We start from the raw sequence: 27,494 nt of genomic DNA on the forward strand, positions 1-27,494 counted from the left end.
TGCCTTCAATCTTGACTGGGTCTCCGCTGAAAAACATCCCCACAGCATGTTTCTGCCACCATCATGCTTCAAAATAGGGATGTTATTGGCCTCTGCCTTTTACTGAGTGGCTTCCATCTGGCCACTATCATAAAGGCCTGATTGGTGGAGAACTGCAGAGATGGTTGTCCTTCTGGAAGGTTCTCCCATCTCCACAGATGAACTCTAGAGTGACCATTGGGTTCTTGGTCACCTCCCTGACCAAGGCAACTGGTACCCTTTCCCAGATCTGTGCCTCGACACAATCCTGTCTTGGAGCTCTACTGACAATTCCTTCAACCTTATGGCTTGGTTTTTGCTCTGTAATGCACTGTCAACTGTGGGACCTTATATAGACAGGTGTGTGCCTTTCCAAATCATGTCCAATCAATTGAATTTACCACAGATGGATTCCAATCAAGTTGCAGAAACATCAAGGATGATCAATCGAAACAGGATGCACCTGAGCTCAATTCCGAGTCTCCTAGAAAAAGGTCTGAATAGTTATGTAAATAAGGTATCCGTTTTTTAGGTCTTAAAACATTTTGAAAAATTTCTAAAAACCTATTTTCACTTTTTCATTATGGGGTAGTGTGTGTAGATTGAGGGAAAAAAATATTTAATACATTTTACAATAAGGCTGTAACATAACAAAATGTGGAAAAAGTCCAGCATCATTATTAGTCCAAGGTCTCAAAAGCACCTTTTAAAAAACATAATTGTAGTCAAAATAGGCCTACTGAATGGTGGAATATTAGAAGAGTGAGAGAGTGCCATAGGGAGAGACAGAGAGAAAGAAAGGGAGAGCCACTTCAAGTCTGTCTCCTCCTCCCAGACTGCTCTGGTCTCTATTATAGAGTCAGTAAAGAGCCCAGCCACAGAGCGAGGAGAGAGAAAAGCTGTATTGTCCCAAAGCTGGGAACCAAAATTAACCGTGTCTGGGTGGAGGGTGTTTTACCCCCCCCCCATGTATTTTTTTCTTGGGCTTTGTCACATCTAAAATAAGTTCCCCCTCTTCTCCCTGGGCCAGCTTAGCATGCAAAGCAGTGTGAAATACATTTCTACAATGTAAATATGAGATCACACAAAACAACTCAGTCCTAAACATGGTAATGCTCTTATACGCTCAATGAGAGATTGTCAATAAAGAAGGAGGTGGGGGGTATGGGTGTTTGTGTGTGTGCTGCGTGTGTGCGTATGAGTGTGTAGAAGCAAGTGCATCCGTGTGTGTGCGTGCGTTTGAATGAAGAGCCATCTCTAATAAGGGCCAGCTCAGCCAGTCCAGGGCTGTAAAGCTTGGGGGGCTAATGCATTCCTCTAGAAAGTCAATCTAATTTTGAAAGCACATACACAGAGTGCCACAGAGGTCGCCGCTGGCTCAGAAAAGCCCAAACACATTAGAAGAATTCTCAATAACGTCCATAAAAAAAAACAGAAAGAAAAGGCCCACAATTCACAATTAGACGGCTACAATGGCAGGGTTTTCACCTTAAAGTGAAACAAATGGACAAGGAAACTAAGCTTGGGCGGTATACAGGGGTATTTGGAAATAGACACGGGATGGTTTGTCAATACGTCAACTATTTCTTTGAAGTTAACCAATACATTTTTATATTTGTAGCTACTTTATAAGTAAAATACCTGCTGTCAACTAGAGCAGAAGTTAGGAAATAAAGCAGATCACTTTGTTCATTTCACCAGTCACATTATTTTACATTATGAAGCTTACCGTAGTTCGCCAAAACAGTTGAGCTAGTCATGTGTTTGTTTGTAAATAGCACACTGTGAGAAAGCTTTTTCTACTGAAAGTCAAGTTATTTTCTTCTTCCCCCAATAGAGTGATCAGGGGTGTCCAACTATAGAAAATACATTTGTGCAACATATTCCACCTCAAATAGCTCAATTTTTATCAGATGACAACAGAAGTGCAACGCTATTTGACTGGCAGCCACAAAAGCAAATGAGCTTACAATGAAAAAGCAAAGTATTTTTTGCAAAAAAATCTTTATGGATTTTATTAGTGCTTGGGTTTCCTGTCTTGCTGGAAGATCCACTCCTGGCAGAGGCAACCAGGTTTTGCTAATCTTTATCAAGAGTGCCAATAATTATGGACATGACTGTATGTACAGTGCATTCAGAAAGTATTCAGACCCCTTCACTTTTTACACATTTTGTTAAGTTATTTGTTATAAGTTATAAGCTTATTTGAGCTGTTTTTGCCATAATGGACTTGGTCTTTTACGAAATAGGGCTATCATCTGTATACCACCCCTACCTTGTCACAACAGCTGATTGGCTCAAATGCATTAAGAAGAAAAGAAATTCCACAAATTAACAAGGCACACTTGTTAATTGAAATGCATTCCTGGTGACTATCTCATGAAGCTGGTTGAGAGAACGCCAATGATGTGCAAAGCTGTCAAAGGCAAAGGGTGGCTACTTTGAAGAATCTCAAATATACCATTTTGAATTGTTTAACACTTTTTTGCTTACTACATGAGTCCATGTCTGTTATTTAATCGTTTTGATATATTCACTATTATTATACAATATAGAATAGAGTCAAAATAAAGAAAAACCCTTAAATGAGTAGGTTTTTATTTTTTATTTAACTAGGTAAGTCAGTTGAGAACAAACTCTTATTTACAGACCTCAGACCTCTGTGCCACTTGGGAGCCCATAGGTGTGTCCAAACTTTTGACTGGTACTGTAGGAATATAAAACACGTAGGATGCAGGACTATAAAAACATAAATATAAAACTCCCCGTGTACTGCAGAAATAAGATTGCAACGTCCCCTTGAGCTAGAAAACATGTGACTCAGACAAAAAACTGTATTCGAAATACGAAAGAAATTCTTGTCTTTAAGCAAGACGGATTGCACACCTCCCTCCAATCTATCTGGGTTGCTGGCGGCGGCCAAACGATATGGCCTGCTTCTCCCTGACCCAAGGCCAGTAGCACAAAACAGCTGTGTTACTCCAGGTTGGTCTCTTCAAAATCAGCAGCATGGCCCTGATTAGAAACAGCAGTGGCCACAAGTGCAGGGACTACCTCCTCAACCTGCACTGTGCACCCACTCAGACACACTCCTTTCCCTCCCTCTCTCTATTTATTTCTCACTCTCCCCCTCTCTCTGTACACTTTAACCTATTCAAATCAAAACAATGCTGTGACTTTCAAAACAAGGAACTGACGTCTTAAGACAGAACAGTTACAGGTCAACTATTGCCACACCTGAATGATCAATACCTTCAAGTAGGGAAAGGAGAGGTACAGCTATATTAAGATTAGGAGAGAGGCAGAAACAGGTAGAGCAAGAGAGCGAGAGAGGGGAGGAAGAGACTGAGTGCCAACACCGCAGCAGCAGTAACCCATCCTATCCAGCAGCAGTAACTCCTACTACTCAACCACCCTATCCAGCAGCAGTAACCCCTTCTACTCAACCACCCCATCCAGCAGCAGTAACCCCTACTAATCAACCACCCTATCCAGCAGCAGTAACCCCTACTACTCAACCATCCCATCCAGCAGCAGTAACCCCTACTACTCAACCATCCCATCCAGCAGCAGTAACCCCTTCTACTCAACCACCCCATCCAGCAGCAGTAACCCCTACTACTCAACCACCCTATCCAGCAGCAGTAACCCCTACTACTCAACCACCCTATCCAGCAGCAGTAACCCCTACTACTCAACCACCCCATCCCATCCAGCAGCAGTAACCCCTTCTACTCAACCACCCCATCCAGCAGCAGTAACCCCTACTACTCAATCACCCCATCCAGCAGCAGTAACCCCTTCTTACTCAACCATCCCATCCAGCAGCAGTAACCCCTACTACTCAACCATCCCATTCAGCAGCAGTAACCCCTTCTACTCAACCACCCCATCCAGCAGCAGTAACTCCTACTACTCAACCACCCTATCCAGCAGCAGTAACCCCTACTACTCAACCACCCTATCCAGCAGCAGTAACCCCTACTACTCAACCACCCCATCCCATCCAGCAGCAGTAACCCCTTCTACTCAACCACCCCATCCAGCAGCAGTAACCCCTACTACTCAACCACCCCATCCAGCAGCAGTAACCCCTACTACTCAACCATCCCATCCAGCAGCAGTAACCCCTTCTACTCAACCACCCCATCCAGCAGCAGTAACCCCTTCTACACAACCACCCCGTCCAGCAGCAGTAACCCCTACTAATCAACCACCCCATCCAGCAGCAGTAACCCCTACTACTCAACCATCCCATCCAGCAGCAGTAACCCCTTCTACTCAACCACCCCATCCAGCAGCAGTAACCCCTACTACTCAACCACCCCATCCAGCAGCAGTAACCCCTACTACTCAACCATCCCATCCAGCAGCAGTAACCCCTTCTACTCAACCACCCCATCCAGCAGCAGTAACCCCTACTACTCAACCACCCCATCCAGCAGCAGTAACCCCTACTACTCAACCACCCCATCCAGCAGCAGTAACCCCTACTACTCAACCACCCCATCCAGCAGCAGTAACCCCTACTACTCAACCACCCCATCCAGCAGCAGTAACCCCTACTACTCAACCACCCCATCCCATCCAGCAGCAGTAACCCCTTCTACTCAACCACCCCATCCCATCCAGCAGCAGTAACCCCTTCTACTCAACCATCCCATCCAGCAGCAGTAACCCCTACTACTCAACCATCCCATCCAGCAGCAGTAACCCCTTCTACTCAACCACCCCATCCAGCAGCAGTAACCCCTTCTACTCAACCACCCCATCCAGCAGCAGTAACCCCTACTACTCAACCACCCTATCCAGCAGCAGTAACCCCTACTACTCAACCACCCTATCCAGCAGCAGTAACCCCTACTACTCAACCACCCCATCCCATCCAGCAGCAGTAACCCCTTCTACTCAACCACCCCATCCAGCAGCAGTAACCCCTACTACTCAACCACCCCATCCAGCAGCAGTAACCCCTTCTTACTCAACCATCCCATCCAGCAGCAGTCACTGACCAGGCTGGGACCATTGTCCAGCTCATAATTACAACAAGCCCAGGAAAAAGACATTACAAAGTAACACGTCTGGGGATGAAAGATGGGACCACCTCTCCCAGAAGAGCAGGGCCCTTTTATGTCCGGCCAGGCCTTTGTTTGGCTGGCCGGACCAGAGATAGACTCTCAGAGCTTTGTCTTGGGGGGGCAGCTGAGCCAGAGGGGTCACTTACTCAGCACCAATAGGTCAGAGGGACAAGAGGGGAGGAGCAGTAACTCATACTTCCCTACACTGACATATTGTGTGTGTGTGTGTGTGTGTGTGTGTGTGTGTGTGTGTGTGTGTGTGTGTGTGTGTGTGTGTGTGTGTGTGTGTGTGTGTGTGTGTGTGTGTGTGTGTGTGTGTGTGTGTGTGTGTGTGTGTGTGTGTGTGTGTGTGTGTGTGTGTGTGTGTGTGTGTCACTTAACTTGTTTTCGGGGGTATAGGAGAGAATGGTGTGGGGTACACATTACACATAGCAGACAAAAAGAGGATTTTCAGCCCAAAGGTTAGCCCTAGGCCTAGGGGTGAAGCTATGCTCTGTTGATTCTTAAACAGGCCAGGTGAAGATGTTTCTCAACAGCATGCTGCCTGTCACAGGGAATGGCTGTTGGGGTGACGGCAAATAAACAGTAACTCGATTTTGCCCACACTGACGTGGATGACTGCCTCAAAGTCATTATAGTAATTTTCAATGACAAAATTAATTGACTTGACTGGATTTTATTTTCTGATAAAACTTCAATTCAAATCATAACTCATCAGGCAGAGTGATATAGGCCTAAATCTCTAATTTGGGGACCTTTCACTGAAAGCCATTTATCATAAAAACACTCTCCCAACCCATCCAATCCCTAACCAATCCCCCAGATCAAAATATCTTAAATTAAGAGATTATTTCTGCCGTCGATGCTCTTTTTCACAATTGGATTTGCCGTGGTTAGCCTAAACTAGTTTGCATTGATCATCAGCCGAAACAAAGGTGATGATCGATAGGAGAGGAAAAACTAATCTGTAAATGTGATTAATTGAGGTAATCCTGTTGGCACAAATGATCATTTTCAAATAGCACCCTTAGAGGTGATCAATGGGCGGCGTCGTCCATTACTGAGGGCAGGCGAGGGCAGGTCGCCCTCTTTTCCCTGACTCTGCTAGACCCTGTAAAATGGCCCTAGAGGTTTAGTCAGAAACACTTGTCATCAGAACATACAGAGGAACGCCACTCGATTTCTTTCCTTAGAGCTGTGATGTCTTTTAAAGAACGATGTCTTGGACAGTATGTCAGTCTTTCCTTGGAGCTTGTGTTTTCATGACATATGTAGAACCTTTATCACACAGTGTTGAGCAACTATTCTCCTACACCCTGATGATGCCTATTGAATTTCCGATGACAAAATATGTTCATCATTTTAACTCCTGCTGTTCATCTGTGCCAGAGGGTGTTTCTCTATTCTCACACTTGTGCGAGTGTGTGTCTCTCTCTCTCTCTCTCTCTTTCTCCTGCTCCACTTGAACGCTTCTATGAGGCCTGTGCCCTGCAGGGTCCTCTCCTCAAAGCCTGACCTGCAGACTCCAGCTCCTTAGCATGCCGACTTGCAGGAGATGTAAACTTTAACTCTGGTCAGCCACGCCAGATGTTCACCAGAATATGAAATGAGGACTTTAGGCATCTGCTTACAATTTTAGATAATTGCAGGTAGAGCATGCAAGGTCAATTGGACCAATTCGATTTTTATGTACATACCTGCTGCTGCAGTTATGGGGCGTCCATTTTCTCTCTCTTTCTCGCTCCCCTTTCTCGTTTTCTACCCGTACACGGTTCATATTTTGCACAGGAAACACGACCCTAATTCCATACAGTGTCAGTTTGGATTTTGGATTCCCTGTCAAAACAAACACTGATTGCCGGGGCTTTGGCCCGACAACGGGGCTGCTTTAACCAGAAGAGCCCCTTATTCACTGTGTTTGTCTTATTCCCACTTCCAGAGGACGAAAGTGTTATGCTCCCATTAGCTTAACAGGGTCCTGTTTATGTCCCTGCAACTCAAACCAAATATGGCGTGGGTTTTCACTGCTAAATTACACCGCTGGTGGTCATCTTTCAAGTCATTTGCATTTTACGTCCATCACTTGTTCCTCTCACCAGGCCCAACGTCTCTGCTTAATGAAAGAAAAATGAGAAGTTAGAGGAGAGGAAAAGTGGGCCCGGGGTTTTTCTTGACGGACCTGCCGCCTGGGCTCAGATAGAGAGAATGAGAGAAACCGGGACAAAAAGAAGCGTAGCGCTCCAGGCGCTGGGATCAGGTTCACCTGAGCAGGAAAAGCATCATTATGGCTCAGTGGACCCAGTGGACTAGCATTCAGGAACACCATAGGGTCTTATCCCACCTTGTTCACAAATAAACACTTCCACAAAACAGCCGGGTTTAAATGTCAGCCGGATGGAGAACGCGCCCCCCCCAGTGTACCGCGAGGAAAATGTCTGTCTGGGTGATAGGTTGCTACTGATCTGTCTTGATGCCCCACACCACCATCTCCCACAATAAATTATTATGGACTATCAAACATTGCAGCAAACTAATGAACTGACACTTTTATGACACCATTTTCGCAGTCTGACTGTGGCCAAAGTATCACACATATACAATAATAGAGATGACAAATGCGACGAGGAGCGAAGACACAGTTGAAGTCGGAAGTTTACATACACTTAGGTTGGAGTCATTAAAAGTCATTTTTCAAACACTCCACACATTTCTTGTTAATTAACAAACTTTTTCGTTTTTGCAAGTCGGTTAGGACATCTACTTTGTGCATGACACAAGTAATTTTTCCAACAATTGTTTACAGACAGATTATTTCACTGTATCACAATTCCAGTGGGTTAGAAGTTTACATACACACTAAGTTGACTGTGTCTTTAAACAGTTTGGAAAATTCCAGAAAATTATGTCATGGCTTCAGAAGCTTCTGACAGGCTAATTGACATCATATGAGTCAATTGGAGGTGTACCTGTGGATGTATTTCAAGGCCTACCTTCAAACTCATGCCTATTTGCCTGACATCATGGGAAAACCAAAAGAAATCAGCCAAGACCTCAGAAAAAAACATTGTAGACCTCCACAAGTCTGGTTCATCCTTGGGAGCAATTTCCAAACACCTGAAGGTACCAAGTTCATCTGTACAAACAATAGTACACAAGTATAAACACTATGGGACCAGGCAGCTGTCATACCGCTCAGGAAGGAAACAATATCTGTCTCTTAGAGATGAACGTACTTTGGTGCGAAAAGTGCAAATCAGACCCAGAACAACAGCAAAGGACCTTGTGAAGATGCTGGAGGAAACAGGTACAAAATTTGGAGGAAAAAGGGGGAGGCTTGCAAGCCAAAGAACACCATCCCAACCGTGAAGCACGGGGGTGGCAGCATCATGTTGTGGGGGTGCTTTGCGGCAGGAGGGACTGGTGCACTTCACAAAATAGATGGCATCATGAGGACAGAAAATTATGTGGATATAATTGAAGCAACATCTCAAGACATCAGTCAGTTAGTTAAAGCTTGGTCGCAAATGGCTCTTTCCAAATGGACAATGACCCCAAGCATGCTATCAAAGTTGTGGCAAAATGGCTTAAGAACAACAAAGTCAAGGTATTGGAGTGGCCATCACAAAACCCTGACCTCAAGCCTATAGAAACATTTGTGGGCAGAACTGAAAAAGTGTGTGCGAGCAAGGAGGCCTTACAAACCTGACTCAGTTATACCAGCTCTGTCAGGAGGAATGGGCCAAAATTCACCCAACTTGTTGTGGGAAGCTTGTGGAAGGTTACCAGAAACGTGACCGAAGTTAAACAATTGAAAGGCAATGCTACCAAATACTAATTGAGTGTATGCAAACTTCTGATCCACTGGGAATGTGATGAAAGAAACACAACATTAAATAAATCATTCTCTACTATTATTCTCACATTTCACAGGAATTGTGAAAAACTGAGTTGAATTGTATTTGGCTAAGGTGTACATAAACTTCCGACTTCAACTGTATGTGCAAGATATCTGCGTCCTTGTAAAATGTCTCAAAGGCCTTCGGTTTGATAAGTCATGAGACGGGTTTTAGTAGCGAATTGAGTAGCAATTGAATAATAATTATACAATATGATTGTTATGGGTATCTAGCCTCTCTGTAATCTATCAGACTGTATGAGAAGCGTTAGAAAGTGTGAGTAGCTGCCTAGCGATGGGGTTAGGGAGTGTGAAGCAGCGGGGTTAGGGAATTATGAAACGGCGGGGTTAGTATCCAAATGCCCCAGGGCAGTGATTGGGGACATTGCCCTGTGTAGGGTGCTGTCTTTCGGATGGGACGTTAAACGGGTGTCCTGACTCTTGGAGGTCATTAAAGATCCCATGGCACTTATCGTAAGAGTGTTAACCCCGGTGTCCTGGCTAAATTCCCAATCTGGCCCTCAAACCATCACGGTCACCTAATAATCCCCAGTTTACAATTAGGTCATTCATCCCCCTCCTCTCCCCTGTACCTATTCCCCAGGCCGTTGCTGCAAATGAGTACATGTTCTCAGTCAACCGACCTGGTAAAATAACGGATTAATAAAGTGAGCGTGAAGCAGCGGGGTTAGTGAGTGTGAAGCGGCGAGGTCAGTGAGTGTGAAGCGGCGAGGTCAATGAGTGGGAAGCGGCGAGGTCCGTGAGTGGAAGCGGCGAGGTCAGTGAGTGTGAAGCGGCGAGGTCAGTGAGTGTGAAGCAGCGAGGTCAGTGAATGTGAAGCGGCGGGGTCAGTGAGTGGGAAGCAGCGAGGTCAATGAGTGTGAAGCGGCGGGGTCAGTGAGTGTGAAACGGTGGGGTCAGTGAGTGGGAAGCAGCGAGGTCAGTGAGTGTGAAGCAGCGAGGTCAGTGAGTGTGAAGCGGCGGGGTCAGTGAGTGTGAAACGGTGGGGTCAGTGAGTGTGAAGCGGCGAGGTCAGTGAGTGTGAAGCAGCGAGGTCAGTGAGTGTGAAGCGGCGGGGTCAGTGAGTGTGAAACGGTGGGGTCAGTGAGTGGGAAGCAGCGAGGTCAGTGAGTGTGAAACGGCGGGGTCAGTGAGTGTGAAACGGTGGGGTCAGTGAGTGTGAAACGGAGGGGTTAGTGAGTGTGTAACCTGCTCACAACCCAGCAGTCCTGGCTAAGGGCATTGATATTCTAGCTTGGTTGTGACCTTGTGATCTGTCTTGGGGCCAGCCTATTATTAGCTGCTACTGGCCAAACAAAGCACTAATACTCTGGACAAACACACCGCCACCCCACTGAGCTCAGACCCAGCCTGGCCGTCAATATATTACCCCACCCCCTATATCAATCCTCCATCAGCTCCCCCAGCCGATGAGCCAGGCACTTTACCCCCCAACCAATTCCCCTTTTAATAAGCTCCCCCTCAATGGCCTATTACTTATTACTTATAAAAGAAATGCTCCACCATTGAGTTGAAGAACTGATCTATAATTAAAGTTGCATTTGGGGGAAAGGTTTGGGTTCACTTAGAAATGTCCTTGTTTTCCATGAAAACATACATGAAATCAGTTGCAAAATGAATAGGAAATATAGTCAAGACGTTGACAAGGTTATAAATAATGATTTTTAATTGAAATAATAATTGTGTCCTTCAAATCCTCCATTTACATCCTTGCAGAGCTTTGGCGTTCTAGGTGTCAGATTGTGGAGGTAATCTGAAGAGATTTCACCACATGCTTCCTTTCCTGAAGTACCTACCACAAGTTGGATTGGCTTGATGGGCAATTCTTACGTACCATACGGTCAAGCTGCTCCCACAACAGCTTGATAGGTTTGAGATCCGGTGACTGTGCTGGCCACTCCATTACAGACAGGATACCAGCTGACTGCTTCTTCCCTAAATAGTTATTGCATAGTTTGGAACTTTGGGTCATTGTCCTGTTGCAGGAGGAAATTGGCTCCTAATTAAGCGCCGTCCACAGGGTATGGCATGGCGTTGCAAAATGGAGTGATAGCCTTCCTTCTTCAAGATCCCTTTTACCCTGCACAAATCTGTGAAGGGATCAGTACACAGCGTTGTATGAGATCTTCCGTTTCTTGGCAATTTCTCACATGGAATAGCCGTAATTTCTGAGAACAAGAATAGACTGACGAGTTTCAGAAGAAAGGTCTTTGTTTCTGGCCATTTTGAGCCTGTAGTCAAACCCACAAATGCTGATGCTCCAGATACTCAACTAGTCTCAAGAAAGCAAGTTTTATTGCTTCTTTAAATCAGAACAACAGTTTTCAGCTGTGCTAACATAATTGCAAAAGGGTTTTCTAATGATAGATTAGTCTTTTAAAATTATAAACTTGGATTAGCTAACACAATGTGCCATTGGAACACAGGAGTGATGGTTGCTGATAATGAGCCTCTGTACGCCTATGAGATATTCCATTTTTAAAAGACGAATAATAATACATTTAAAAAAGCAGTTTCCAGCTACAATAGTAATTTACAACATTAATGTTTACACTGTATTTCTGGTCAATTTGATGTTATTTTCATGGACAGATTTTTTTGCTTTTCTTTCAAAAACAAGGACATTTCTAAGTGACCCCAAACTTTTGAACAGTAGTATTGCGCTAAATTGTAATTATTTTCACCTATATGGCCTATTTATTGCCTACCTCACTACATTTGCACACACTGTACATAGATTTTAAAATGTTTATTTTGTGTTATTGACTGTACGTTTGTTTATGTGTAACTCTGTGTTGTTGTTTTTGTCACACAGCTTTACTTCATCTTGGCCAGGTCGCAGTTGTAAATGAGAACTTGTTCATAACTGGCCTACCTGGTTAAATAAAGATGAAATAAAAAAGATATATCTTCGTATATTATTATTAGCTTTCGTATATTAATAAGGTTGTTACATCCTCAGGATTTCTCTTCCCACTGCTTTAACTCATTTATTTGTGAACTAAAGTATTGATTAAGAATGTACAAAAAATGTCTAATGGATTGTACAGTTTATCTGGAAATTATACATACTATTGAAAGTGACATGGATAGCCTAGGATTAAATACACTTCAGTTGAGGAAGTCGTTTTTGACATTTTACTGTATGCTAAAAGATATGCAGACAACAATACCATAATTTTGTTGAACAATAAGTTCAAGTAAAATACGTCAAACTAAACATTCGAATACACTCCATCATTTATTTATTTTTTGCTTGAGTAATACATTGGTCAGAACATTTCTTGCCCGCGGCAACTCATTTGAATTTACATTTCCTTGCCAACACTGAGCACTACACCACCATAAAAAAGTATTTACATAGGAATGTGCAGCTAATTGTTGTTTTATGCCAGTTCAATTATAACCATGAATTATTCAGCCTATTTTCACTTCCTGTCTTACTTTGGCATACAACAGAAAAACAAAATATCTGCTTTTTGGATGAATAACAGTTATTGGTTTTGCATTTACTGTGGGTCCTTTTCTCTCTCTCCATGCATCAAAAATAGTCTCTCTTGAATTAAATAGTTTCTAATAAAGGAAATGCTTACTAAATCCACTGTACTGGTGGCCCTCCAAAGAAAACTGAAAAGCTATACTTGACTAGCTCCTAAACTGCCGTGGTACCATCTGCACAAAAACAGACCCCACAGCTAAGAACAGGTCAGCAAACAAATTGAGAAAAGCATGTTGTACAGACTAAATAAAGACCTATTGAGTATAAATGAGAGTCATACATACTTGATACCTACAGTAGTTTCACTATCACCACCAGTCCATATCAGAATGCCAAAACACACTCAATACTGAAAAGGAAGACAGTTGCCTATATGGTTAGTGTCAGTTATATTGATATTACCAGGACCGTGTTCATTAGGTCACAGCGTAGAAAAACATTTTGGAATGGAAAAAGAAAATGAGAGTTTCTTATTGAACAAGTACAGATAATACCTCCCCGTTTCGGAGCATTCTCTTCCTTTTGGTGTCTAATGAACACAACCCAGGTGTTCCCTTTTGATAGGAGCAAGAGCGGTCTAGATAAACAATGACAATCCTCCCATAGTCATCCTATAATGACTATGCTTGACTCGGGCTCCCGTGTGGCGCAGCGGTCTAAGACACTGCATATCAGTGTCTTAGACACTGAGATCGAGAATCCCATAGGGTGGTGCACAATTGGCCCATTGTCGTCCGGGCTAGGGGAGGGTTTGGCCGGGGTAGGCTAACTTTGTAAAATAAGTTTGTTCTTAACTAACTTGCCTGGTTAAATAAAAAATAACTACATGTGCTTGAGGCAATATAGGCTAAAACAAAGAAAAGGACTCCAACAAGAGGCTTTCATCTAGAATAATCCCACTTAATCAAGACTAACGGGACCATCTGGAAATTAAACCGCCAAAAAATCAGAGGGAGCGAAATCAAAACTCACAACTGGAGAACTGTTTTTTTCACGCGTCCTTGTCTTTCCTCCCTCTTTCGTTACCTTACAACCTTAATGACAACACTGTCAGTTCCAATCAATTCTGCGCAGGTCCAGAATCCATTTTTCAAACTTCATGACAGCTCTAATAGCTTCAACCTGTCCCTGGGATCCGCCTGTTGACTGGCAAGTTCCCAATGAGATGTGGGATATAGACAAAGACCTGTATTAGGTACAGCCTGCCTCTGCTGCAGTAAGGTCACTCAGCCATTAAATTAGTTCCAGCCCAGCGGAATGCCCCCCCCCCCCCCACCCCACAGCATGGTTGGTGGACCAACCACTCACTTTCAATCGAATTTCCTTTCTCTCTCTTTTATGACTCTCACGCCGCACTGGTGTCTGACAACTTCACTTTCATTTTTACACCACTACTAAACCCGGAATCATCTCGTGGCGCTACGCTGACAAGGGTATCACAGTGCGTATGTCATCATATGTGTCCATGTTACTTTAACAATGACTGTAAACTGAACATCTTCCCCTGAAACCACCCACACCCGATAAACCCCAGATGCTAACTGGAGATATGAGTGCAGCCAACTCAAACTTCTACTTAAGTCATGCATCGATGTCAATGGAGAGTTCTGTCAAACTTTGAGTTGGACTAATTCTTAGGTTAGGATTTGGCCCTTACTTACAGACTACGCCACTCCCTCCCTGTCCCAGAACCAAGTGCAGGTAATGTTAACTTACCCGTCTAGTAGGTCCATGGTGGTAGGGGTGACCTGAGTGTAGAGAAGGGTGCGTCCCAGAGTGCGGGTCTCCAGGTGCTGGCTGTAGGTCTGCAGGCTGAACTGTTCCCAGCTCTGGGCCTCTGGGGCATCTGTGACCAGGGCCAGGGTCCCTTTGGGCAGCAGGGGGGGCCCAGCCTGAAGCTCTGAGCTGGGGACCACTTTAAGGAATGCCTTGGAACACTTGAGCAGCCCTTCCTTGTCCAACTGGGTGTGCAGCCACTTGAGGAAGCTGGCCCTGCGCTCCTGGGGACAGAAGAACACAAGGCCGGTGTGATGAGAGACTGAATAAATCCTCTGTGATTTCACTACCATTCACTTCACTCATTTCAATTAAATATATTTTTCTTCATATCCTAATGGCTCCCATCCTTCCATGAAAATGTATAAAACAAGACAATTATGATGCCATCTTTTTCAATTATATATATTTACAGTATCGAGTTAAAGAGCCAAGGCGAAGTCCAGCCTTAAGTAAGATAATCAACGGCTGCTGATAATCAATTACATGGCTTAATTAGGCGCTGGTTCCCAGAGTAGTGAAACATTCTGTTCTAGTCACTTCTCATCCATCAAAGGGATCAGACACTTTGACTCCCACCAGAAACCATCTCCTCCGTGTTTTAGATCAATGCGTAACACTAACAACATGTTGCTGAAGAAGTCAGAGGAAGGCCCCTTCTCCACAGAGGGATTTGACATGATCCTCATCTAATATGATGCTGTACACGAATGCTACGCAGACAGGGAATTCTTCCATTGCATTCGCCGCAGGCTAGATCATTTGTACTCAGCCAAGAACAGTAAAGTGAATTGTCTGTATTAAAAGTAATATGTTGCTTTGAGGAATTTTATCAGACATGGGTTAAAAAAATAAAAAAGGTCATTCTTTATAGTAACTATCTGAGACGGTACTAACTAAGTCACAATTTAGCAAGTCTCAAGTCTTAACCTTTGAGTCTCGAGTCAACTCCCAAGTAATAATGGGCAAGTCTTAAGTTAAGTCCCAGAGCTCAGGTCAAGTCACAAGTATTGTGTTTTGAGTCTTCAAATATATGGTTAAGTCAAGGTTCTCCCCAGGATTGTTTAATAAGGTGGTGCTGATGAGTAAGGCAGAGGGAGACTTAGAGATTTTTGAGCACCTGTAAGTGACATTTACTGCAATCTAGAGCCTTAAAGGGCCAATCTGCAGTTTCTACATCCATTTTTGGACTTATATGATATGTACCCATTGATTCTTAAAGGATAGAACTTATGCCTCAGTAGCTTTGTTAAACTGTCATACCCCCATCAGAACCCCAAATATAAGCTTGTTTTACGCCAATGTTTGTAAACAAAGTAGATGTAAACAAACACTATATAGACTAATATCAAAATGATTGTTTTAACCATGTTATTAGGGATGCTCAGTCCTTGCTTCCATAGCTGTCTATGAATTTGAGTTTGGTTACATTTCCCCAGCCTCTTCCCTCAGCTTTCTACCGTAACAGGAACTGGCAGAACTTTGTTTTACTGCTGATTGCCTCTTTAAATCAGTGGTGTCAAACTCATTTTGCCCCAGGGGCAGCATTCTGTCTTCAACAAGGTCCGGAAGACTACACTGAAAATTGCCTATATTTCTTTGCTGTAATTTGTATAATTAAAAAATATATATTCCTCTATCCATCGTTTTTGGAATTGTCGATGCGCCTTGACTGTCTAGCTTTCATTTGGGCGAGCAGGCTATTAGCGATCTGGACATAGTCAAGAAACTGCATGAATGTTCAGTAGGTCCATTATCATTTACACACAGTTTCAAGTTGGTTTTATTCATTTTAAAGTGTATATAAAAAAAATGACAGGCATAGTGGCACATTCTTTGGTGAGAACTCTGTTAAGTGTATTATACTAATTTTAATGCAATTTTTAAATTCAGGTTATATTATCTGCTTACCTTACACTAGGCATACTTGTACAGTACATAGGCCTACATAATAAACTTAACGGATGAATAAATAAATGCTTTTTGAATCATTACTAATAGAAAGGCCATCCAAATGACAATTTACAGCTAGTGTTAACAGTACAGCTAAAGTTTGACCGACATGTTGAAATCTCCAATTAGAATCAAGTGTTGTTTTCCCCCTGCCCACATGCACATTGAGAGGTCAGAATAAATATTAAAGGAAACTCTTGCTAAGAGCACATGTTTTCAAGTGACAAGCGCTGAAAATACAGGACAGTGCTCTGATTTTCCCCTTGCCTTTCCGCACCTGCCGGCACAGCAGCGCCAGGCAGAACAGAATTCAACAGTCATTTTCCATATAACCCAATGCAATTCTCAGCTTTGAGCAACGGAACTGCCAGAAATGTATGTTCACGGTGTAATAACAGACTGGCTGCTCTTTTAGGAGGGGGTAATCCAAGTCTCAAGTCTTTTGATAGTTCCAGTCCAAGTTAAATCCTGAGTCATTGATGCTCAAGTGAAAGTCAAGTCGCAAAATTTGCAACTCGGGTGGTACTTGAGTCCAAGTCACGTGACTCAAGTCCACATCTCTGGTAGCTACCAATTTAAAGTATATAATGTCGCTATTTAATCATGTTATGGTCATTCAAACATTTGACTAATTCTTATTTATTTTCAGCTAAATATAGTTGAAGTATCCCATCAAGTATTATTCAGTATCCATGTTCTTTTCCATGTTACTAATAAATGAAAAAAATACATGCACATTTCTAGTGGTGTTCTGTAGTTTCCTTTTCATTTATTTATATTTCCTCATAATATAATAACTAGGGGAAGTGTAAATGGACAGCTAATCCTCCAATTTGGGGAAAGTTACTAGAATTTTGAGTGAGTGGATTAATAGTCATTTCTGCCACTCCACACCCACAGCAGATACTCGGTTTAGTAAAGAGGATACGTGGTGCTCCTTTCATCTCCTCAAATTAGGTCATTTTTTAACCTCTCAAGGCACCATCTGCTACGCAAATGTATGTATTTAGCACCCCCTTGGCAATGAGAGAGGACAAGGATGACGGCCTAATTAGCCCAAATCCATATTTAGCAAATACAGTGATGGTTAATCAATTAGAGTTGCTGATCTGCATGCCTCAATTATCTGCTTTGTGCCAATCACAAAGGAGAGGGCGGTCACTGGAGACTGGTTGGGCCACTTAACAAGTCTGACATCTCTGGGCTTACAGGGATAGGGAGCAGGGAGCTCAGTAGGTTTCTCTATTGAAAGCACTGCCAGTGTGTCTGCTGTTGTATCTTAAAAATTGCATAACCTGACTAGTTCGAACTGAAAACATCGAAGTAATATTTAAGACAAAGAAACAAATGTAGGTGCACAACTCCATTTTGCTCCTCCCTTCCTATAAGCAGAAACAGGAAGTACCCGTTCTAAGGTCTATACAATGCTGGTCTGACCAATCGGAATCCATGCTTCAAGATTGTTTTGATCACGCGGACTGGGATATGTTCCCGGGTAGCCTCTGAGAATAACATCGACAAATAAACGGATACGCTGACTGAGTTTATCAGAAAGTATATACAAGATGTTGTACCCACTGTGACTATTAAAACCTACCCAAACCAGAAACCGTTGATAGATGGCAGCATTCACATAAAGCTAAAAGCGCGAACAGTACATTTAACCATGGCAAGGTGACTGGGAATATGGCCGAATACAAACAGTGTACTTATTCCCTCAGTCAATCAAACAGGCAAAATGTCAGTACAGAGACAAAGTGGAGTTGCAACTCAACAGCTCAGACACGAGACGCATGTGGCAGGTTCTACAGACAATCACGGACTATAAAGGGAAAACCAGCCACGTCGCAGACACCAACGTCTTGCTTCCGGACAAGCTTTGAGAATAACACAGTGACACAGACATGGCCCGCTACCAAGGACTGTGGGTTCTCCTTCTCCGTGGCCGATGTGAGTTGAGACATTTAAGAAAGTTAACCCTCGCAAGGCTGCCGGCCCAGACATTATCCCTAGCTGCGTCTTCAGAGAATGCTCAGACCAGCTGGCTGCAGTGTTTATAGATATATTCAATGTCTCCATATCCCAGTCTGCTGTCCCCACTTACTGCAAGATGTCCACCATTGTTACTGTACCCAACAAAGCAAATGTAACTGAACTAAATGACTATCGCCCCATAGCACTCACTTCTAGTTAAAGATCATATCACCTCTACCTTACACCCTAGACCCACTACAATTTGCTTACCACCCCAATAGATGCACAGATGATGCAATCACCATTACACTGCCCTATCCTATTTGGACAAGAGGAATACCTATGTAAGAATGCTGTTCATTGACTATAGCCCAGTATCCAACACCATAGTACCCTTAAAGCTCATCATTAAGCTCGGGCCCTGGGTCTGAACACACCCTGCGCAACACGGGCCGCCCCATGGTGGTGAAGGTAGGAAACAACACTCCCTTATCACCCATGACTGCGTGGCCATGCACACCTCCAACTCAATCATCAAGTTTGCAGAGGACACAATAGTAGTAGTAAGCCTGATTACCAACAACGGTGAGACAGCCTACAGGGAGGTGAGGGCCCTGGGAGAGTGGTGCCAGAAAAATAACCTCTCACTCAACGTCAACAAAACAAAGGAGCTGATCGGTGACTTCAGCAAACAGCAGAGGGAGCACCCCACCGAACCACATTGACAGGACTGCAGTGGAGAAGGTGGAAAGCTTCAAGTTTCCCAGCCTACACATCACTGACAATCTGAAATGGTCCACCCAGACAGTGTGGTGAAGAAGACTCAACAGCATCTCTTCAACCTCAGGAGACTTAAGAAATTTGTCTTGGCCCCTAAAACACTCAAACTTTTACAGATGCACAACTGAGAGCATCCTGTCGGGCTGTATCACCACCTGGTACGGCAACTGCACCGCCCGCAACCGCAGGGATCTCCAGAAAGTGGTGTGGTCTGCCCAACGCATCACCGGGGTCAAACCTGCCCACCAGGACACCTACAGCACCTGATGTCACAGGAAGGCCAAAAATATCATAAAGGACATCAACCACCCGAGCCACGGCCTGTTCACCCGGCTATCATCCAGAAGGCAAGGTCAGGTGCATCAAAGCTGGGACCAAGACACTGAAAAACAGCTTCTATCTCAAGGCCATTAGACTGTTAAATAACCATCACTAGCCGGCTTCCACCCGGTTACATAACCCTGCACCTTAGAGGCTGCTGCCCTATATACATAGACTTGGAATCACTGGCCACTTTAATAATGGAACACTAGTCACTTTAATAATGTTTAAATAATGTTTACATAGAGCTTAACCCATCTCATATGTATATACTGTATTCTATTCAATGCTACTCCGACATTGCTTGAGCTAATATTTAAATATTTCTTAATTAGATTATTGTATTATTGTGAAGTGTTATATACTACAGTACTGTTGGAGCTAGGAACACAAGCATTTCGCTACACCCACAATAACATATGCTAAATATGTGACCAATAAAATTTTATTTTGATAATTTTTTTATCAGATTAGAGAAAGAATAGCAGGGAAATCAGAGAGGGATGAGAGAGTAAGGAGATAGGGAGAGAAGAAGTGAGCAGTAGAGGGGAAAAGGGAAATAAACACTCCCTTGATGAATCTGTCTGAGCACAGAGTTCCTCTGAGCAAGCCCATGCCATGTGATGGGCTAGAGCAAAGGAACCTGGGTAATAACAATAACACCAGGGTCTCCACTACAAATTCCAGAGGTAGCATTGACAGATGCACACAGTCCATCCGCTCTAGTCAAGGTGCACAGAATACACTCTATAGAGTGCATTCTATTTCTGTGGTACACTATCTAATCCCCTCCAATTCCTCAAAGCACCTTCCATTTTCCAAGAACAATCTGGAAGCGATCCTGCATGCCCTCGCTTTCATCATCCCGGTGTATGTTTTAAAGTTGCTGGGGCAGTGGGGTGAAGAAGTCACAGCCCAGTCCAAACACACCAAACAGTCATAATTAAACTACATTTTAGTCCTTTTCGGAAACACTTTTGCATTGTCGGGCAGAGGGAGGCCAACTAGGGCCAAGTGTATGGATAAATAAGTAACTTAACAGTAACTTAACTTAAATAAGTAACTTAACAGAGTCGTTCAAGTGGGCCCATAAGATTTGCCAAGTGGAGGGCAACGGGTGTGTGACATCTCTCCTGTCCAGGGTACATTGAGGTCTTTATCTGGCATTATGAGATAATGCATTGGTTTTGGGGCTCACAAATCGCGGGCAAAGTGAATTTTATTTTGAGGTACAACTGTACTGGGGTATTACGTTCTTTGATTTATTTTTCAGTAAGTCTAAACTTTGATAAAGAATACTCAAGAAAGTTAATCAAAGTGACTGAATTATTTGCTTTTTGCTAAGACGAATCCCCACAACAAACACTATGAAATACCAGAGAGATGAAGTTGTAGTACTCATAAGGCGCAAAATAGAGATTTTCTGCCACCTAGTGGAGAGTTATTTCACCACAGGTGCGTAGGAAAACTTCTGCTGTCATTTGTATCCCCTGCCAAGGGGGTACAACAGACTAGAGTAACAAAACACCTAGGCTGCAGTCTTAAAACCCAGGCTGAAATAATGACATTTTCACAATCTTTTCCCAACTCAAGTGCTGCATTTCAGCACTTCTCCCTATCTGACAGACCTACTCTAGACTCTATAGCCATTGTGAATTTATCTAGATTACACATAACTGCTAAGGCTGAAGCCTCCAGAAACAGCCTGGCTGTTTAGAAATGTAAACAGCAACCAAGATGTCCGACCGTAGTTTTCAACGTAATGTTGATATCTTCGGCTGTGAGCGATAGAGAAAATAAAATAATCGACCTCAGCAACAATCATTTGGATAATTCAATGGATGTTTTGTGCACAAAGGTGATGACTAAAGTGTCTTATTAGGAATTTTCTAATCTGACTTCTCTATGTGGCCGTCAATGGAAATTGTGTTTCTTGGCCAGGCCTCAGTTAAACTGCAGTACCGAAGCAAGACTGTAGTTGCAGTCGCTGCTCTGTACCATCACTCATTCATATATCCTTATGTACATGTTCCTTATCCCCTTACACTGTGTATAAGACAGTAGTTTTGGAATTGTTAGTTAGATTACTTGTTGGTTATCACTGCATTGTCGGAACTAGAAGCACAAGCATTTCGCTACACTCGCATTAACATCTGCTAACCATGTGTATGTGACAAATAAAATTTGATTTGATTTGATTTGAACCATGCTTCTAGACCGGAACCCTGGCCTCTTGGTGTGTGGTCCTGAGGCGTTTCACTTCCTGCTCTCAGAGGCCTGTTAGGCCAATCAGTGGCGAGAGCCTGGCATAACCCTCTGAGATCCCTCTGAAGTTGGTGAGTAAACGGTCAGTGATCCATCTCAAACACTGATTAACTCCCAGAGCTAATTCCCCACATACCACAGTAGAGCACAGCACTTTGCTGGCGGCCTTTTCAAATGCCAATGAAAGAGTCAGGGGCCTCATCATCAAACAGCCTACCAGGCAGCAAGTTGACTGGGAGTAATAGCCTCAGCCTGCCAGGCAGCAAGTTGACAGGGAGTAATAGCCTCAGCCTGCCAGGCAGCAAGTTGACTGGGAGTAAAAGCCTCAGCCTGCCAGGCAGCAAGTTGACTGGAAGTAATAGCCTCAGCCTGCCAGGCAGCAAGTTGACTGGAAGTAATAGCCTCAGCCTGCCAGGCAGCAAGTTGACTGGGAGTAATAGCCTCAGCCTGCCAGGCAGCAAGTTGACTGGGAGTAATAGCCTCAGCCTGCCAGGCAGCAAGTTGACTGGAAGTAATAGCCTCAGCCTGCCAGGCAGCAAGTTGACTGGGGGTAATTGCCTCAGCCTGCCAGGCAGCAAGTTGACTGGGGGTAATAGCCTCAGCCTGCCAGGCAGCAAGTTGACTGGGGGTAGGTAATAGCCTCAGCCTGCCAGGCAGCAAGTTGACTGGGAATAATAGCCTTAGCCTGCCAGGCAGCAAGTTGACTGGGGGTAATAAACTCAGCCTGCCAGGCAGCAAGTTGACTGGGGGTAATAGCCTCAGCCTGCCAGGCAGCAAGTTGACTGGGAGTAATAGCATTAATAGCCTCAGCCTGCTAGTAAGCGACTGGGTGCACACAGACTAGTGGCATTTTTTGAACTGTCACCACTGACATCACATAGAGAAACTGCATTGTGCACTGAGCAATTTTGTGTGTGTGTGTGTGTGTGTGTGTGTGTGTGTGTGTGTGTGTGTGTGTGTGTGTGTGTGTGTGTGTGTGTGTGTGTGTGTGTGTGTGTGTGTGTGTGTGTGTGTGTGTGTGTGTGTGTGTGTGTGTGTGTGTGTGTGTGTGTGTGTGTGTGAGAGAGAGAGAGAGAGAGAGAGAGAGAGAGAGAGAGAGAGAGAGAGAGACGTGTGTCCATGTCAGGCCTTTTCTTGCCCCCCCACCAGACCATAATTGCCTGGGTAAATGTTTATTGTGGCAGCCCTAGTCCAGACACTCCCCGGACGGGTCTGAACATGTGGAAACCATTTTCATTCTTAATACATGCAAATGTATGTCCAATATATGCAACAGGCTTAGAGCAGGTTTATGTGTCCAGAGGGCCAGTCAAAATAAGTGAGGGCAGGGCTCCACAAGAACACAAACAGTAGAGCTAGAACAGACCTTTGATCAGCAGTCAGCCACACGGCATATCTAGAGAGACTGATGAGCTAACATTGCTAAAGCAATAGGATATTTTTTTAATCAAACTTGAGGACAGGAGTAATGTGAGAACTCTAATAGACAAGAGAGTTGAAGGTTTCCATACCCAATTGTCTGGATATTGTGGGGCAGGCTAGCCAGCCATGTTCACACCACAGGCCAACGTAGAAATATAGAATTTGTTACTGATCAAATGTAGGGGGGGGGAAAGCCTAGGTCACGTTTGGTCAGGTGCATACACTATACTATATGCAACACACTGACCGATGAAGATAGAAATACCATGAATAGAGCATTTGTGAATCCTTACTCTGTCAGAAGCATCTCTGTTCTACACAATAGATTTCTGAATAAATATCTGCACATTCCAAAAAGCTTGTGCATACTGAACGCGGCCCTGGCTGGGAGAGGCCTTAGCTTTAACAGATAGGTAGCAAGGGAGGAGTCAGGTACGTACCTCAGAGGTGGCGAGGAGGTAGACAGGGCTGGCGGGCGGGGCCTGACTCTGCTCACAGCTCAGGCCCAGGGAGGTGATGATCTCCGTCAGGACCTCGTAGCGCCGCGCATTGCTCATCTTCAGCTCGTCAAAACCCTGAGACGACACAATATCTTCAGAGTTGGGGGCCGTCTCCAGGTGCACCTGAGGTCAGTGGTGAGAGGGCAAAGGTCAGCTGAAAGGTTAAGTGGTTGTAAAATGCACATTCATATAAATGAATGAATACTGTATATTAATTGCTAAATAAGTTAGTTAACATGAGCAGCAGCAGTATTTTCCATTTAAAGAGCATTTTATTTACAAATCTAGTGCTTTACATGTGAAATTACATCTTTGACTGATCGAGACAGTGGAGTGCAAACCTGACACAGCACAGCCTCCCCTCGGTCCTCTCCACGCGTCACCCTGACGATGACCATGTCCTTGTCTCCACCATCTCCGTCCCACTTCAGCTCCCCCCAGACTTCCGTCTCTCCAGGGACCCCACCACTCTGCAGCTCCCTGACAAACACACTCCCGCTGGCAAGCACGCTTAGATCCAGCTCTGTGGTATCAGCCTTGGTGAAGCTTAGCCTGCAGATCTGGCTCCTCCTGCTCTTCCTGGGCACCAGGGCCAGCCCCGTGGGGCAGAGGGTTGAGGAGAGCCCCAGGACCCTGCCACCCTGCTCCAGGTATGCAAGGAAACGGGCCTGGAGCTGGGGGGTAAGGGGTTCGTCTGAGGCCAGCACTAGCAGGGTGGCACTCTCCAGCCAGGGTTCACTGAGGGCTTGCTGGGGCCTCAGAGGGTACACCGTGTAGCTGTCCATGTCGATGCACTCGCCCAGCAGCGAACGCACCCTCTGGAACTTCTCCTGGCAGCCACCCGTGAACACCAGCACGTTGGGGGGCTTCCCGGTAACATTGACCCGCCGGCTTTGACCAACAAAGCTCTCTGCCTCATCCTCCTCAAACTCGTCCAGAGTCTCGTCCCCGCTGTCCGTGCACGTGGCGTAGTCGTCGGGAAGGTCAGGGATGTTGTCGACCGAGGCGTACTTGACGGAGAGGATGGTGCTGTTCTCCAGCTCCAGGCACTCGTGGCAGCTGGAGAGGTGGAGGTGGCGGCCGTGGCCCTCCATGTGCTGGTGGTTGATGCCAAGTGAGTTGTCCCCGCTGTCCACCCCAGGGCTGGCTCCTCGTAGGTGCTCGGAGCCTCGTCTTTCCACTAAAGCTCTCTGGATCTCTGGCGGTTGGAGAAGGCTGCACTTCCTATTTTGTGTTAGCTGGAGGTCGCCTCTCACTGAGAGTAGCTCACACTCACAGGGAGAAGGCTCAGAGAGTATGATCTCAGTCTGTTTTTTGAGGGAGAGGGAAGTGATGTGCTTTTCCAACTTTCCTTTCTCCAGAAGTTCTTTGAACGCAGATTCTCGGAGCAGGACAGCTGGGGAAATTAGTACAAAGGGCAATATTTGAATTGCAAAATATGTCCCTCTCTCAGTTTTAAGCAATGTGAAAAAATGTCACAATAGACTTGGAAAACTGATTTGTATCGTGTGTTTGGATATAGCCTAGCTAAGTGAAGTTCTGAGATGGCATTGGCCAAGAACTGAAACTTATCTGCTGTTAGGAAACAAATGGCCTCTTTTTAAAAATAGCCTTAAAAATACTAACATTTTTATTTTAAATATCCTAGGTTTACAATAAAGTTGAGGATAGGTATAAAACTGCATATACACACACGAGATGAGAAACCATTGACATTTTTGCAATGACACTCACAGACTATCTTTGAAGGCACTAGTCCATTGTCCAGCTGAAGGCGATCTTCCATAAACGCCACCCCAAGGCGGCTGAAGTTGTCAACGCTGGCCTGAGCCACGGCCCTGAACGGATGCAATGGGCTACAGGCCAGAGGGAGACAGTAGTCTGACCACTTCAGCACCTAGACAACACAGCATAGTACACAGGTCAGTAGGATTTAACTGTTAGTGGACGGTGGAAGGAAAAGAGGATCATATCAGACTTAGTTTTCTAGATTAGTTGGGATCGGGATTAGTTCAACAATCAACAGAACATAGATACTGATAATGCACTAAGCAAAATCTACCTACTGCCCGAGAGTAAAATAACAATGTGTGTGTTTAAAGGGACCTTTTGGCTCCAGGATCTTAACATGACATCTCAAGTGTCAGTTGACCCTCCATATTAAAGACCTGCTTTTTAAAGCATGACTTCCAAAAGGCCAGAGTCTTTCTCTTCCCTTGAGCCTTTTGAAGGAAAACAGCCCAATCGAACACAGTGGGGTTTCACTTCCCAGTGCAGTCCCACCCACACGTGAGGAACAATGGAGCGGAAGTAAACACTCAGAAGGAAAGAAAGTGACCTGTCTAAGGTTCAAATCCTCTGTCCAGTCAGCAAAAGAGAGCATCCCCCCCGAACTATACAACCATAGTCTCAAAAACCCGACCCTAGGCAACAGTGACTAGTGCAGGGGTCTCCAACCAGTCGATCGCAAGCTACCAGTAGCTCATAGCCCACCTATGAGTAGCTCGCCACACAATTCTAAAAGTATGTGCAATTTTCACGTGTTTCACCGCAAACTGTCATAAAGAAATCTCACAAGCATCCAACACCACAAGCTACTATCTAATCAACGCAACAGTGACATTATCCCGCCACACCTGGTTAAGCACCACTGGCTTAAAAGCCAAACACAATATCTGCCAATTAATTTCCAGCAATATTGCCCGTCTGTCTGTGTGGTGCATGCGTTTGTCTTTCACTCTATGTGTAGCCAAGTTGATGTGATAACCGTCTTGTGGGTTGATTGAAATACTTTCCCCAAAACTTTCTCAATTAAAATGTTAACTGCAAAGTAGACTCACCTGGCAGAAGTAAATCATTTGCATCTATGATTTACAAACTTTGCTATGAAACAAGCAGCAAAACATTAGACTGCACATTCCTCACTTGCTACAGTGAACAAAAACATGAATGCAACATGTAAAGTGTTGGTCTCATGATTCATGAAATTAAACATCCCAGAAATTTTCCATAAGCACAACTGAAGAATTTCTGCACAAACTGTCAGAAACCGTCTCAGGGAAACTCCTCTGTGTGCTGGTCATCCACACCAGGGTCTTGACCTGACTGCAGTTCGGCGTTGGCACGGACTTCAGTGGGAAGATTCTATCCTTCGATGGCCACTGGCATAGAAGTGTGCTCTTCATGGATGAATCACAGTTTCAACTGTAAGAGGCAGATGGCAGATAGCGTGTATGGAGTCGTGTGGGCGAGCGCTTGCTGATGTCAACGTTGTGAACAGAGTGCCCCATTTTATTGATGGCAATTTGAAAGCAGAGATACCATGAGATCCTGAGGCCCATTGTCATGCCCTTCATCCACCGCCATCACCTCATGTTTCAGCATGATAATTAGAGGTCGGCCGATTAATTAGGGCCGATTTCAAGTTTCCATAACAATCGGAAATCTGTATTTTTGGACACCGATTTTGCCTATTTTTAAAATGATTTTTTACAACTTTATTTAATGAGGCAAGTCAGTTAAGAATTTGTAAGTCGCTCTGGATAAGAGCGTCTGCTAAATGACTTAAATGTAATGTAAGAACACATTCTTATTTTCAATGACGGCCTAGGAACGGTGGGTTAACTGCCTTGTTCAGGGGCAGAACAACAGATTTTTTACCTTGTCAGCTCAGGGATTCAATCTTGCAACCTTACGGTTAACTAGTCCAACGCTCTAACCACCTTCCTCACGAGGAGCCTGCCTGTTACGCGAATGCAGTAAGAAGCCAAGGTAAGTTGCTAGCTAGCATTAAGCTTATCTTATAAAAAACAATCAATCATAATCACTAGTTATAACTACACATGGTTGAAGATATTACTAGTTTATCTAGCGTGTCCTGCGTTGCATATAATCGATGCGGTGCACATTCGCGAAAAAGGACTGTCGTTGCTCCAACGTGTACCTAACCATAAACATCAATTCCCTTCTTAAAATAAATACACAGAAGTATA

At 44.4% G+C, this 27,494-nt stretch overlaps 1 protein-coding gene across 1 annotated transcript in view; it reads right to left on the bottom strand.

Annotated features, from left to right (window-relative positions):
* The window catches only part of hlcs (holocarboxylase synthetase (biotin-(proprionyl-CoA-carboxylase (ATP-hydrolysing)) ligase)), a 42,486-nt gene that overhangs the window by 11,242 nt on the left and 3,750 nt on the right, over window positions 1-27,494 (bottom strand). The window contains exons 3-6 of the mRNA XM_046305490.1: window positions 25,237-25,399; window positions 23,844-24,898; window positions 23,443-23,625; window positions 14,228-14,511 (exon numbers count right to left, since the gene is read on the bottom strand). Of these exons, the coding sequence (XP_046161446.1) occupies window positions 14,228-14,511; window positions 23,443-23,625; window positions 23,844-24,898; window positions 25,237-25,399 (1,685 nt within the window). The remainder of the gene's footprint in view (window positions 1-14,227; window positions 14,512-23,442; window positions 23,626-23,843; window positions 24,899-25,236; window positions 25,400-27,494) is intronic.

This window comes from Oncorhynchus gorbuscha, linkage group LG16 (genome assembly GCF_021184085.1).
Source record: "Oncorhynchus gorbuscha isolate QuinsamMale2020 ecotype Even-year linkage group LG16, OgorEven_v1.0, whole genome shotgun sequence".
NCBI lineage: Eukaryota > Metazoa > Chordata > Actinopteri > Salmoniformes > Salmonidae > Oncorhynchus > Oncorhynchus gorbuscha.